The sequence below is a fragment of the Nipponia nippon genome, unplaced genomic scaffold, assembly GCF_047370975.1.
Source record: "Nipponia nippon isolate SJK-2023a ecotype South Korea unplaced genomic scaffold, ASM4737097v1 scaffold_5, whole genome shotgun sequence".
Taxonomy (NCBI): Eukaryota; Metazoa; Chordata; class Aves; order Pelecaniformes; family Threskiornithidae; genus Nipponia; species Nipponia nippon.
In genome coordinates this window covers 78310454-78325898 of record NW_028262369.1, presented here as the reverse complement: position 1 = coordinate 78325898, position 15445 = coordinate 78310454, and the positions used below count along the sequence as shown (strand labels likewise).

The 15445-nt window shown below is 36.9% G+C and overlaps 1 protein-coding gene across 12 annotated transcripts in view; it reads left to right on the top strand.

Annotated features, from left to right (window-relative positions):
• Positions 1-13550, top strand: part of UBR3 (ubiquitin protein ligase E3 component n-recognin 3) — a 118255-nt gene extending 104705 nt beyond the window's left edge. For 6 of the 12 annotated variants that reach the window (XM_087730161.1, XM_087730158.1, XM_087730156.1 and 3 more), the window contains 7 exons: positions 1577-1701; positions 5253-5360; positions 5864-5974; positions 6774-6950; positions 8621-8830; positions 10372-10511; positions 10695-11085. In XM_087730161.1, the coding sequence (XP_087586287.1) occupies positions 1577-1701; positions 5253-5360; positions 5864-5974; positions 6774-6950; positions 8621-8830; positions 10372-10511; positions 10695-10857 (1034 nt within the window). In that variant the 3' untranslated portion in view covers positions 10858-11085. The other 6 variants (XM_087730163.1, XM_087730164.1, XM_087730160.1 and 3 more) reach the window with 3 other exon arrangements.
• The last annotated feature ends 1895 nt before the right edge of the window (positions 13551-15445 follow it).

Genomic DNA, 15445 nt, shown 5'->3' with positions numbered 1-15445 from the left:
AGGATTGCTAAGAAAGTGGAGGTTTCGGAAGAGGAAAGAAGTACGGCCTAGAGGGATCTGGTGAATTGTCCTATAATTTAGCATTATAATAATGTGGATAGGAAACATCATTATAATGCTACCTGCTGTAGAATGGGGCAGATGAAGTATAGTAGTGTTTGTTGTTATGTTTAACGTAAGGTCCATACGAAGATAATACGGAAAAAAGTACACTTTTAATTACATAGTTACAAATGATCATTTAGGTGCTTAAATTGTGCTTATTGTATATACTCAGTGACGTTAAAAAGTTTCAAAATCCATATCTGCGTTGATTTGTAAACACTTGTTAAGTAAAAAAAGCAATTGTTGTTTCACAAATTTAATTATGTAATCAAGTCCTGGCTATGTTTGTTTTTGGTGGGTTTCGATATTAGATACAAGAAAGGAGAAGCAAGGAGTTTCATCTCCCTTGCCTCCTTTTCATTTTCACTTACAAAGCTTGTTTAAATCCCTTGGGAATAAGGAATAAATTTAACCCAATTTTTGCGAGGTGCTTATGTAAATAAAACTGTTTTGCTTGACTTCAAAGCCTGAGAGGACTTTTGAAAACCCTCATTTTTGTATACATTGTTTTAGATATATATTAATGTTTGTGCTTAAGGAATGATGTAAGTGACGATAGAAACTTCTTTGATCTGCCTAGATTTAAAAAAAAATCATATTATTTGGGATGGGAAATACAACCTAAAGTAAAAAGAGAAAAAAGGACTGCTACCATATCTTCATTTCAGAGGACGATCACATTCACCCTTTTTCCTATTCCAATTTTAGGAAGTCTTATTTTGCCTGTGTTGCTAGCTTCAAAGCCTTTCTCCTGCAGCCTATATGGAGGAGATAATAGTCCTTTAAATATTATGAAAAATTGTAAACAAATAATGATCTTTCAAAAGAAGGTAAATTCTAAAATGACAGTATGTCTTTTGTCCTCCTTCTGTATTCATGTGAGATCCAGTAAATAGGTACTCACTAAAGAGTGATTTGTAGCAAGTCTTGTATGGCTGGATCCATGTCTGGAAGTGAAGGGATAGAAACCGATGTATGCTAAATGTCCTTCTTGCAGTGATTTCTTTGGGAACTTAACTTTTCCAGTATTTGTGTGAATGTAACTTACCCCAGATGACTTAATCCTTGCCAGAAGAGATGGTAGGATATGCATGTGCTTACATCTACATCACCCAATTAGTTGTAGCTTCAGTAATCAGTAGCTTAACTTGATGTAACATTTGGACGAAATAGAATTTTGTAATATCCCCAGGTCCGTAGGAGGAAGTCACTGCTGATCAGGATTAAGACGAACATATGGAGCAGTGGAAAACTACTTGCCCTGTACTTGTTCCATTCACTATGGCTGCCAAGTCATTTTTGAAAGCCAATAAATATATTTATGTTGGTTTGTATGTTTTGTGGGTTTGTACTTTTTTGTATAGCGCTTGCTTCTCATTTGAGAAGCATCATTTCCATAACTAGAGACTCTGTAATCAGTATATTTGCTAAAAATATCAAGTGTTTAAAAATGACTTTCTTTGTTTTACAGAGCACTTCACCTGCATTATAAAAGTGCTGTTCACTTTATTGTATACTCAAGCCTTGGCAGCACTTTCTGTTAAATGCAGTGCTGAAGATAGGATGGCATGGAAAGAGTCAGGAGCACTCAAAAAGGTTGGTTAATTTATTAAAACATTTATGAAATTTTGCTTATGTATTTCTGGTGGAATGTAACAGATACTTCTGCTTTGCATATCATAATTTGCTTCTGCTTCACAAAAATCCAGTATTTTGTTTCTGCATGTGCAATTTTTGCAGGTTTTGGTATGTGATGAGACTTAAAAGCTTCACAATGAATATCTAGTTCCAGAAGTGAGTTTCGGATTTGAGGCTGTATCTCTATAGTTTCAGTCTTGAGTTTGTTGCAATGGTATCGAGTAAATGCAGCTTTCCTTCCTGTGAAATTGAAGCCTTCCTAGGTAAACCATGGGTTGATGTGATGCACTCCTTTACAGGAAAAGAAGGCAAGCTTGCTGGTGGGGAAAAAACCTCTGTCTTTTTCTTATTTGTTCATGCTATTTGTGGCTAGCCATACACATTTCTCTTAATATGTGGTCTAGAGTGCCCATGTGATGAAGAGGCAGAGAAGGAAATTTGTAGACTAGGCAGGTAGGTATTTCACTATCATTTTGTTGCCTTTTGAGAGTATTTACAAGTAAAGTGAAGGTGCATCTTGCTATTTCAGTTCAGCTGATTGAATGCCAGTTCCCACCAAAAGACACAGTTCCCAGCACTGGCATTCATTTAATCCTTCAGTAAGTTTTGTGCTCCGTGGATTGATTCCCCAGAAGGTCAGAAGAGTGCCAGTGCCAGAGCAAGGGAAAGGATGGAAGTGTTGGGGCCAGGAGAGGAAATGGGAGCAGGAATACCCCTTTATACAACAGCTGGGCCTTAGATTATGTTGGCTGTAAAATGAAATGCACCCTGAGAAGCATGACCTGCTTTTCACATGTAAGTTAGATTGGTCATACTGGTCAGTCACAGCTCTGAGGTAGTAAAGACAAATTGCCTGCTGGCCAAACTGCTACTATGCGGGATTTTTTTTATTTCTGGACTTGCACTAAGCATTTGAGATCGCTGCGCAGTACTGCATTTTGTTAGCTCCCTCTCCACCCCCTTCTTTCAATATATTGTCATTTTCTTAGAATTTCAAGAACATTTGCTTGAGATTGTTGCTGGTGAGGGTTTTTTTTTCTCATTTTTCTGTGTACTTAAGTGATTCCCAAGCGATAGATACTTTTGCAGTTTAAAGTTTGTGGTAGAAAGCATATAAATAGATTAAAGTTTTATCCGCTTATATTCTTTCACAGTCCATATGATAAACATGGACTGCCTTTTTGTTAGTAGCAGAGGTTGGAGTTTATCTGAAATATGTTTACAATGCTTAGTTTTCTGTCTACAGTGAGAGATTTTATTGTATGAAAATAGACTTAGGGCATGTGGTAGGTGGGCTCGCTACCTATTACTACTAAGATGTTTTCTCACAGAAGCACGTGAAAGCATTTGCTTCACATAAAACACTTTGTACCTGAGGCTTGCAAATTATGATAATGGCTCAGATAATGGATTTATGAAGTCGCCATCTCTCTTGATACTGAAGACAGTCCATTTTAGTGGAATTTTCACTAGTGTGCTTGACTTTGGATGATAAAGCCGAGTGGGAAATAGCACATTAAACAGTATGTTACTGTGAATAGATGTTGTGATTTAGTGTAATTCAAATAACACAACAGATTAACTTCTGTCAGTTTGAGAATTTTGGCTTTTCTCCTGTGAGAAGCCCATTGAAAGCTGACAGTTTTCCAAGTGGGAGAGCAAAAGAGGTAGGAGGTAGATACGAACACTGCTCCCTGCTGCCTAAACGCTGTACTGACAGCATCTCTCTCTGCCTTGAAGACGTCCTCCTCCTTCCTCTTGTCTGTCTCGTGTAGATCATCTGTGTACAAAGGTCCAACCTCTGGCAGCAGCTTGGCAGTATGTGCTTAGGGTGATCTGTGCATGATCCTCAGGCCTTCAGGGGCTCCCACACTTCCTTCCTCCTTGGCTTCCATCCCACCCCAGTGACAATCCACCCCGAGTGCAGAGGCTTTGCAAAAGTCCCACGTGCAAGTTTGCCCTTCGCCAGATGTCTTTCCAGTTTCCTGCGCCGCCTCCTGCATAATGTTGCTGCCTGGACCCTACATGTGTGCGAGAGACCTCTGAGCACTGGCCAGCGGTAATCGCACAGGTCCCTGTTCCTCTCTCCCGGCCCTTTGGCAACCATTCTCTTCTTGAACCTAGCCATACTCCTCAGATGAATTCTTTCTCTTTGCATGTCACGAGGGAAGCTGGGTTTTAGTTTAGGAATCCAAGTTCTTTCTTTAAAGTTTCTTGAGGCCAAAATGGTTTAAAATGTATGGTTCAGGCTGGCTTCTTGTGTTCCGATATTGACATTTTGATCCCGGGATCACTACACAGATCACACCTTGCTTAACTTTTGTCTGTGGGTAATGCCAAGTGAACCTATTTCAGTTTTGTATTCCAGACATTAAACACGAGCTGAAGTCTTTCCTCTCTACTCATGCTAAATGATCAAACAACATTAAGAGTTTAATTTCTCAGCAGGGCTGAGAGGTGAATATTCTACTTTTGATTCCCAACTTCACTCTCATTATCTTTGCAAGGTGCCTTACGGTGTCATAAGAAGCACACTGTAAATGCTTGTGGAGTAAACTTTCAGGAATAATGTAAACAAAAGGTTTGTCCTAACTGCTGATTTAAATATGTGTTGCTTTCTGGTTCTTAGACTATGAGCATAAGCAGCAATTCTGCCTTCCCGATGCTGAAAGGTGAAGACCCCATCTAAAATGAATAATTATAATTGATGTCAAAATGCACTAAAAAAACCAACTGATGAATTATATACATTGTTAGGTACTGAAGTCTTTATGTATTTAATCTCACCTAGTTGCTTTGGAATTTCTTTAAAGAATCCCAGGTAACGGTCCATTCCCTCACTGTTTGTTATGTTGATGATATACTAAACAGAGCTCAGAATTCACATCCAATCATGTTTTTCCTGGGTAGAATTTATTATGACTTAGAAGAAAAGTATTTATGGGAATACTGCTTTCTATTACTGATGGCTTTCTTTAATCGTTGCCTTTAAATGTAAATGCTATGGCACAAAGCTAAGTGGCTATTTATTCTTTCCACAAAGTATTTTTTTCCCATCTGTAGTAGAAATTGTTCATTCTAAACACAACTGTCCATTTTCCGATAGACTCATTTCAACTTAAAATACACAGCAAGTGTTTTGTAACTCATTCTGATTGGTACACTTTAGAAAATTACTTTTTTTTTTTAATTAGTTGTATTAGAATTCAAATTCTGTCAAAACACAATGTATCCATAAAGTGAAAGTGGGAAATGCAACATGTAACACTCAGTTTAGAACCTATGTAATTGAAGTAGCAATTCACATTTCGCTCTGAGTTAAATGCATTCCCCTTCTGTAGAATTATATTTTCTTTTTTTTTTTTTTTTTTTAAACAGTGTGTATCTTTGTAGGCCAAAATTCATATGTTGATCAAAAGGAAATGTACCTCATCGCTGTCACTTTTACAGGAACTTTTTCTCCTTTTCATGACCAGTGCATTTTGGATTTCTTTCTTTCTTATTTGCAGAATACATCCAGTGGAGAAAAATCTTGGGAAGTATTGCTGGGTCATGTGATTAGTGAGCTGTCTAAGGGGAAGATATATGAAGAAGGAGAGACTGAAGAATTAACAGTGGTATTGGCAAATCTCTTGAGAATTTATCCAGCATGTCCCCTTTCTGTCTCTTATTTAAGTTTTTCAGCCTCATTGTTATAATGATTTTTCTCTGATCTTGCTAAAGACTGCAGTACAACTCTATTTTCCAGATCAGAGCACATCCCTTTGGGCCAGTTTGCCTGTGCAAATCTTTCTTTTACTAATATCATATATGGCCAGTGCTGTGCTGAGAAAGTTATTGACAAATACTTCTTGTAATTGTGGTTTTTAATCATATGTATGAAAGAACTTTCAGAAACTTGGAAAACTGAATATTTAAGTAGAAAAAATATTTGTCAAGGGGGCAAGAAAGCCTGTAGAGTTCTTTCAGATTATTAGTGAAATGCTGGCCTTTGGAATGTATGTTTGATGCAGTGGTTTATATAGTATGCTTAAAAAACATTTGGTTCATATTGGAGTTTCTTACATAGGAGACAGCTTATCTGGGGCAGAATCGAGTAATTGCTTCTTTCCCCCTTTAGGTAAACCCTGATTCTGTAGAGTGCTATCTGCAGCAGTTCTGCCTGCCTTTCCTCAGGATCACAAGCCTTCTTCAACACCATCTTTTTGGAGGGGATTTACCTAGTTGCCAGGTACAGACTGAGAGGGGCACACTCAAATGTTTCCATTTAAAAGCTAGAGATCAAAATTTAGACTTCTAAGGTGTCATTTTCATGGTATGTATTTTCTCTCCTAAGATTTTTTTAATCATATTTTATAGCATTGCTCTGCAGCATTGTTTGTCTTCTATAAATTTTCAAGGCAGTTTCGCTGAAAAATGGTACTATATTCCTAAAATTCAGCAAATACGTGCTTATTCTACCAGGTCATAGATGCCTGTCTCATAAAATATCAACATACTTTTAAAACTTGTCCGGCATTTGCAGAGATGGCATAATTTCCACACAGACTGGAATTCAGTCGTGATTTTGCTTGATGCCTGTTCATACTTGGACTTTGTTCTGAGACAATTATGTTTAAGTTCCATGACTGATTTAAGTAGAGTTTGCTGCAGGTCAGCTCCCATGTTTCCTTGCCTCAAAATCATCTCATCTCTAAAAGAGCTACAAGCCAGTCTGGGTGCTAAACAGGAAGAAAATTGTTGGGGAGTTCGGGGTTTCCTTTTTTTGTTTGTGTTTTTTGGATTTGTGGTTTTGTGGGGGGTTTGGTTGGGCTTTTTGTTTTTTCTGACCAGTTTTCTCATATTTTGAGAATCCATTTTGAGGTGATCTGAAAAAATGGAAGCTTGTCTGTGTCTCTGAACATGACTATTAGCATCGTTGTACTAGAACGTCTTTACTTTTTCATTGTAATAGATATATTTTTAATAAACCATTTAAAAATTCAGAGTGTAGGTATTCATCTAAACCTCTCTGGTTTCATACCTAAAAGGAAGATGAAGAATTCACAGTTCTTGCAAGCTGCCTGGGTCTATTACCATCTTTTCAGTCGGCTCATCAGTTCACCAGTGCCTCTTGTCTCGATTGGCCAGTGCCAGCGTTTGACATGATATCACAGTGGTGCTCAGAATTGGCTTCATTTGCAGACAGACATCCAGATCAAGTGAAGGTATGTAGCAAAATTACTTCTTCCAAAATAGTGCTGACGTGGAAGCAGGTATTTATTGCTTGATTCACTATGCACGTACACTATGGTTTTGGATAAGGATCTGAGAACCTGACTTGTAAATGAGAGAGAAATTGTCATCAGAAATATTAGTTAGTGGATGTGGGTTGGATTGGTTAAAACAGGAATAAGAAAACCTATCTGTTTTTTCTATGATTGCTGGAGACAGAAAATAGAAACACTATCCCTAGATGATACTAGGTGCACCCATATCTTCTGCATCTGAAGCCTGTCAAGGGCATGTAACTGAAACTTTGTCTTTTAAGAAAATACTTACCAGAAGTTTTTCTTGCCTGTTAGACATTACTGATATTTTTGAACATCTTCAGTTGCGATACTGAAAAAGATCAAAAGGATAAAAGCTGTTTAATAGTTGACTGATAAAAGATGGTACGTCTTCTCTGAAGGTTAAAGAAACAATACCAAGACTTGAATCAGTGCAATTGGAATATCAATTGTGAAATGGAAATGTTTCAACTTTATTGCATTGTTTTTATGAAGAAGTTGCAACTCAACCATGCAAGTTCCCCTCTCCTAAGTTTATGGTGTCAAAAAGGCAAGCCAGATGCATTCTTCACTCTGCAACGTGATCTGCACCTGCCTTTGCATGTTTGCAGGCATGAATTGGGCTATTGTGAGTGAAAATTTGAATACTCAGATGAATCTCAAAATACAGTTGCTGCCAATCTGATAGGCATGTGAGAGAGATTGCAGTGAAACTGAGCGTCCTTTCGAAGATTAAAAAGGAACCAGGAACAAATGCAATTTCCACACCCCCGCCCCCTTTCTTTTTTTTTTTTTTTTTTTTTTCAAGTTAGGTTTTGAGGTCATGCACCTCTTCAAAAAATTGTACACCCTGCAAGAAAGATGCCATTTGACCCCATGCCCATCAATTATAAACCCAGTAAAAATGAGTAGGTTGAAGGAAAACACATTACTGTCTTAAAAAAAACCCAAGCAACCACAACAACAAACATAAAATTGAACACTGTTTTTAAGAGCGAAAGAGCTACGTTTGAAACCAGTATTTAAGTAGTGCCTGACTTACCAAAAATTTGTGAGTACTGCTAAGTTCCTACTGCCTTCAAAATTTGTGTGTGCAACACAGTTTTGGAAATCAGGCAGATGTCTTCAAATACCATTTACAGAGCCTAACTTCAGTTATGTTTTTGAAAGTTTTAGACTAAATTTTAGCTACGAGACAGCTTTCGTAGTCAGTGCCACCGTTTGGCAGCAACGTGTTCATGTTGCCAAAATAACTTAGGGTAGCGAGTGCGAGTCTTCCCTTTAGATCAGTCTTAATCCTCTTGTTTTAGCTATGAAGATTTTTGTGCTTGAAAAGTGTCGCATTTAGAAAATGTCCTTGGGAAAAGGCTAGCACTCGTTTTGCACCCATTACAAAAGATGAAATGTGATCACAGTTGGAGAGGGTGTTCAGCCAGAGGCAGGTGACTATTGCAAGGTGACTTTTGACTTCTAAATCTGTGCAATGTAGAAGAGGTGAGAGATTTTTAAACTGCACGCTTCCTGTCTTTAGTATTCTTTTTTCTTAGAAAATATAAATGCATAAATGAATGTGCAGAACTGATATATTGTTCTTATCTTATTTGCAGGCTTTGCTTATCCAGGAGCCTAAGTGGGACTTGCCACGCCTCCTTCAGTTGCCTGAGAATTACAATACCATTTTTCAGTATTATCACAGAAAGACTTGTGCTGTTTGTACCAAGGTTCCTAAAGATCCTGCTGTTTGTCTAGTTTGCGGTACTTTTGTATGCTTGAAAGGACTATGCTGCAAACAACAGAGTTACTGTGAATGTGTACTGGTAAGAGAGAGTTAATTCAAATTCTGTAATTGATTCTCACACTCCTGCATAGTTTTTACCTTCATTGCTCAGTTTTGATGGTTTTCTTTCCAAAACGTGTTAATATAATCATAGAATACTTTTGGTTGGAAGTGACCTTTAGAGGTCATCTAGTCCGAACCCCACTAATAATGTTTAGTGCTTATTTCTGATAGATGGACCTAGACTGGATTCTAGAGAGCAATTTTATTCATCTTTTTAAGCCCGTAGCCTATTTCACCTGTTTGAAAAACTTACAAAGCCATTGTGTGTTATGTTGACACATCGTTTTGATTCATAACCAATTGAAATTTGTCTACATTCTGATTGTTTGTATGTTATTTTAATTTTCCTCTGTTTTGTTTCCTTGCTTTCTGTGTACATAAGAATATCAATGTATGGGGGTTTCTTTTTCCCTTTTCTAGAGTACTGTCTGATAGACCGGACCATCTACTAGTGATCTACAGACTATAGCTAGATACGCATCATTTTAAGGCCTTCAACTTTTAATTCAGCAGCAAAGTTTTCTAGTCAGAATATCTATAAGTTCTTTCAGGAACCTGAGTTGGACAGCATTTAGTATTGTTTCCCTGTCTATGATAAAGGTTTGCTTTGACAGCTGTTCTGTTTCCTACCATAGAACAGTTAGTAGAAAGCTGGAACTACATGGGCTTTACAAAACTATGAGAGGAGTTTGTTGGGGAGATATTTACACACAGGGCATAAATTAAAACGCAAAGAAATTTCAGAGGGATCTTGGACCTTTTTGAAATAGTTTGAACTCACCTTTCTCTCTCATTCTGCTAAAGTTATTAAAAAAAAAAAAGAATTTAAAAAAATCTATATAATTAATTACATTTTATTATAGTTGATGGGATTATAGCCTCTAATTGTAAAAAACTATGTAGGAAGAGCATGTTTTTTACTTGCTAAAATTGATTAATACAGATCATGCCATTCATAGGGAGGAATGACATATTGAAGCAAGCAAGAATTATTAAAAAGTTGTTTGTTTGGTTTTTTTACTAGATTTGTAGAGCTGTAGACTAGATCTGTGAGCATGGATAGAGAAGGCAAATGTTTAGCAATAGTGATTATTGTAAAATAGGTAATATTAAGTTTTTCTGAATACTTTCTCTTATTCTTGCCATCTATGAAAAATATTTGGCCATGCCATACAGTTTTCTATACAACAACAAATTCAAAATATTGTCGACAATATTTTTGCTCATTTTTGTTAGGTAATTCTGTTTTTAGATGATAATGAATATCCTCCCTTTTTGACTAGGGAACCATTTTAGTATGCAAGTGTTATTATGGCAGCACAAGACATGGAGTTCTAGTTTGCCTGGAGAATTCTGGGGCAGGCCATCCTTTGCCAAGCTGTTTCTTAGTAAATAACATGTGTATGTTTTATTTCAAGCAAAACTAATTACTATTTTTTTAAATCCTTTTTGTTATAAAGTTGACAGACACTAACAGAATCTTTGCACTTTTCCCTTTCTACCCCCATAATATTACAGCATTCTCAAATCTGTGGAGCTGGGACAGGAATATTTCTTTTGATCAATGCATCTGTAATCATCATCATACGAGGTCATCGTTTCTGCCTTTGGGGTTCTGTTTATCTAGATGCACATGGTGAAGAAGACAGAGATCTTAGGTAATGTTTTCATTACAAGTGTGGTTCATTGTTGCTCCTCTGCGTAGATCAACTTTGTGTTATGCAGTACATGCAATAACAGATAATAATAGATCTGTACTTTCCTTGAGTGGAAAATCCCCATTTACTGCAAGTTGGACTGACTTTCTTTTCTTTTCTTTTTTTTTTGTTTTTGCCCCAAAGGTGGTGTAAACAACAGCAGGCACCCAACAGACAGATTCCTATGTTGCCATTCCCAATGGTCGATTCAGAGTGTTGCGTTGGGAAACACTTCTCTTCCCAAAGTTGTCGTTTGGCTTTTAATCAAAGTGGTGCATTTGGATTCCAGTGTAGGGAAAGAATGTAGCTTCCAAGCTACATATGCCTGAGAGAACAAGAGATGTTTTCTGGATTCTGCTATCCAAGAGGGAGGAAGGGAAGTCCCAGCAGTTACCTTATTAAAAGCAAAGCCAAAAACCCCTCACCAGTAAAAATGCACGCTTCCCCTGGGAAAAAAGTTGTATGAGTATCGTGTGTTGATTATATAATGAAGCAGTTTTGCATTTATTTGGCTTATTAACCGTTTGTTTTTCTCCCCCCACAGACGTGGCAAACCTCTCTACATATGCAAGGAAAGATACAAAGTGCTTGAGCAGCAGTGGGTGTCTCACACTTTTGATCATATCAATAAAAGATGGGGGCCACATTATAATGGCTTGTAAATCATCGTCATCATCATCTACACACCGTATCATTGCTGTTACCATGAATGAATGCATCTTGACTGACAATAGCTTTAATTGTATGGGAGTTTAGCTCTTTGGCTCGGGGCGGCGTGGGGTATGGGCATAAAAGGGAAATGGAACTTTGTCAACATGTGAAATTTTTGTAAAATTAGCTGCTGTTGCTACTAAATAATGATACAATAATTTGCAATTAAATCCTCAACATGGTGTGAGCAATCTGATTGCACTCAGTAGCCCATTTTTCTTTTGTTTTTTAAAGCCCATTATTGTTAAGAAGCACAAATTTTACTTACAGTTGTTTAGAGGCTCCAGGGATAGCTGACAGGTTTTTATTTTTCTCTGCGTGGAGTTGAGTTTTTGGCAACTTTTGCTGAAACAGTGTATATGTCTACTACATCTACTAAATATGTTGGATAAAATTTCTTTGCCTTTTTTGTGTTGGTTTGAGGTTTTTGCTTGATATGCGTTTGTAATTAGACAGGATTTGTAAAACAATTGTGAGACTGCATGGTAACAATTGGTCTGAAAGTTGAATTTTAAAGAGTTTTTCACTTATCATGAGAGGTCTATTGAAATATTTCAGGCATTACTGAAAACTTATGCATTCTCAGGAATTTAATATTTTTTTTCTCCATCAATAAGTGAAATAGCTGTAAATTAGGTATCTTATTGTTCTTAATGTAATCCAGAACACACATTCTTTCTTTTCTTTTTTTTCTTTCTTTTCCAGAAAGGAGATTTTTTTTTTCTGTATCAATTGAATAAACTGTTAGTGATAACACATACAGAAATGGCTGTATATAATTTGTATGGCGCCCAGCATAGCAGATCCCAGTTACCAGCATAACAGCCATAAGCCTGCCTGTCATTTCAAACTAGATGTATGCTTCAGAACGATTGGATTGGAAATGTGCAGGCTATTTTGCAAATGAAACATAAATTTTATGTCTTTCCTGTCGTTTCAGGAGGTTCCTCTATATTGTATTTGTTTAGAGTAATCACTGTTCTTTCTGCTTGGTTTCCTAGAAAGGGGAAAGAAAATCAACAGAGATAGCCTAGATGAACAACCAATGCATGTGCAGCCTCACTGGATGAATGCCAAAACAGTTTATGCTTAGAGGGCTGAAAAATTCATGAAACAGGCATGACGGGGCTAAACCCCACGGTGTAAGTAGGTAGGAAAGGTTATAGTTAAAATACTGATATGTAATATATTGCTACTAACGTTTTTCACAAGTGTTGGACATTTGTTGGCTATTTCGTACACTACTACCAAGCAGTTCCTGGTAGTTTTGACTTTCATAGCTTGCGTGTAAAATAAAATTTATATGTGTAAAATAAAAACATCTTATGATAAAACCACATACACAATGAAAACAGTTCCCCAGTGGAAGTCATTATCTAGTGAAAAGTGTATAGGGGAAATAAAATGACTGTATAGCAATCAAGGAGAATGGACAGAAGGAAAAGTAAGTAAATACAATGAGTTTTTCTGGATACCTGCAATTCAAAAAACCCCACAATAAAGGATGCTGGTTTTTATACATACATATAAATATATATATATTTCAAAAATATTACAGTACTTCCTGTAAGATTAGAATTACTCTGTTTCACCAACTAAATGGCTATGTCTTTTCCAAAATATTACTTTTTTGATACTGTATTATAAGTTCTGCCTGTAATATTTTTGCATTGCTCATTACGAATATCAGGCCATTTTGTAAGTGTGGTTGAAGAGCGAAAAGATTCTTTACATCTCCAGCATAACATTATTACAGGGCTCATGAACTTGAGTAATCTGTAGTTTGAAGCTCCAATGCTATATTTACAAGAGATAATGTATCCAGAATTTGATTACTGTGTTTTATTTAAAATGGAATGTTCTCTGGTTGTGCATATGGATGTGAAGTAAAACTATTAGCCTTAACTTTAACATTTGGGTATTTCATAGTGTTTATTTTAGTACTGGTGAATTAGTCACCAGTCAGTTTAAAAACAAACAAAAAAAAATCACTTGGTTGAAAAATTGTACTTGAATATCCTTGCATGCTGCTAAACAAGAATTTTGATTTCCCCCATAACTTTTTTAATCCTACTTTATTAAGCTAACCTTGAAAAATAACAGCTCCAAACTAGAGTGGTGTGCGTGTATTACTCAAATGTTCTGGTGTGATATCCTGTATGAATGATCATTTAAGTACAGTACATTACTGTAGAATCTAAATCAATCTTTATAACACATCAGAAGAGTATAAAACTAGGAATACAGTAATTGACATTGTAAGATATGTTAATAAAAGTCTACTGTCAACCTGAGTGTTCGTGAAATTTTTTCTCTCTACCCCAGTCATCCAAAATGTAATTACTACTGAATTCCACCCACTAGCCAGGCAGTTATTTAAATGTCAGAAGCTTATGCATGCAAAGTACTTTGCATAGAGAGTAAATCTGGTATGTTTTTTTTTCTTTTTGTTACTTACACAGTCATGTATTTTGTATTAGTAATTTGGATTATTTTATTTTACTCATAACTGTACCACTTAAAGTTGTGCTTAATTTTATGCCAGCTATGACAGCGTTGCTGCTGAAAACTGCTAAAATTAAAATGCTGAGTTGAGAAACTGTACTTCTGGGAAAAACGTGCTTGATCTTCTCTTCTGTAAAATCTGTTTCTGGAATAACTATTACTTCAATTTGATGAATGTATATATGTATTAAATTTTTCCTTTTCTTTTGACCTTTGAGAAATTTGGTGCGACAGTCTTGTTTTAACCTTGACCTTTGGATAATAGTGTGGTTTTTTTTAGTGGTGGCCTGAAATTTTCAATGCATATTTTCATCACCTCTGCAACAGGAGTCTTGCATAACTCTCAGCATTTCACAACCAAATGACATTTTTCCTTGAAAAAGAGGGTCTTTTGCTGGAGCATCCAATAAACATTATTCTTTTCTTCAGAATCCCGTAAGATCAGTTTGTGCTGTGTGTATAGCTGCCAGAGGAGGCGGTTTCGTGCTGATCTTGATATGATTTAGATCTAATTTTCATCTAACCCAGATTCTGCAGTCCTGCTTTTCACTTTCTTTTCTCGGAGGTGGGGGTAGCGATGAATGGAGCCTGTCTGAGCATTAGCCTAGATAAGAATGAAGTGCTGTTTGCAAAGTAATAAAACCACAGGAATGAGCTGACTCAGCGTATGGAGGTTCACAGCTCTCAATTAGCAACTGCGGGGTACAAGGGAGCGCGTGTAATCTGAGGAGGCTGGCTCTACGGGACAATTTGCGTTGCGCGGATTGCTGGCTGCAGTCAGTGAGATACATACCGCGGGTCTGAAGGCCATGCTACATTAATGCCTCCTTGTGGTAGGGCACAGTGCTCTGAGCCGCAGCTCTTCTGTTTTCTCAGTTGGGCAGTTGCTTGCCTGCAAGTGCTCTTGCACTGAAAAGAGGCCCAGCTGCTGCGGGTACGGCCTCGTGGCTTAACTTGCCTCTTCTGCTGCTATCCTGTCCTGCCACTGGGGCTGTAACCTTGCTCGCTGGTCCTAGCTGTTAATTCCTGGAAATGGATGTCCTTAAGTAGGAAAAGCATATTCTCAGTGAAGTCAAACAATTCATGAATTCTTAGCTGTATAAGTGGCCAGTGTGTTCTAAGAAATTAAAAAAAACTTTTAATTGATAGGTTTTAATTTTTTTTTATTCACTGTATCATTTGTACTTTTTTACCACTACTACTATTCAGAAGATTTAATGCCACATGCTTCAAATGTTGTGTTTCTTTGAAATACTACTGAGAAAGCAGTACTGAATCTAACAAGATAAAATGATAGTTTTAAAAAGCTAATCTTACTACCCTAAAATATGATTTTTGCAATGTATGGTTTTGCGTGGTACAGGAAAATGTGGAAAAAAAAAACCACCACTCTTTTGAAAAGCATTTTATATTTAGCTCTGAGTCCCAGTTAAAATGTCTCAAAATGAGCTTTCATGAAAGTACCATTATTTGAAAAGCCATTTCCTGTAATTCTGTCACTTGATGTAGAGCAGGCTGGTCTCTTAATTCGTGAAAATGGGAGCTGGTTCCATGGAAACCCCTCACATCATTGACTGATTTACTACCCAATAAACAACTTATTATTCCTTTTGTCTTTATCCCTTTTATGCACCACATGGATGATAAACCTTTCCATTTCCGCTGAGTATGGAAACAAA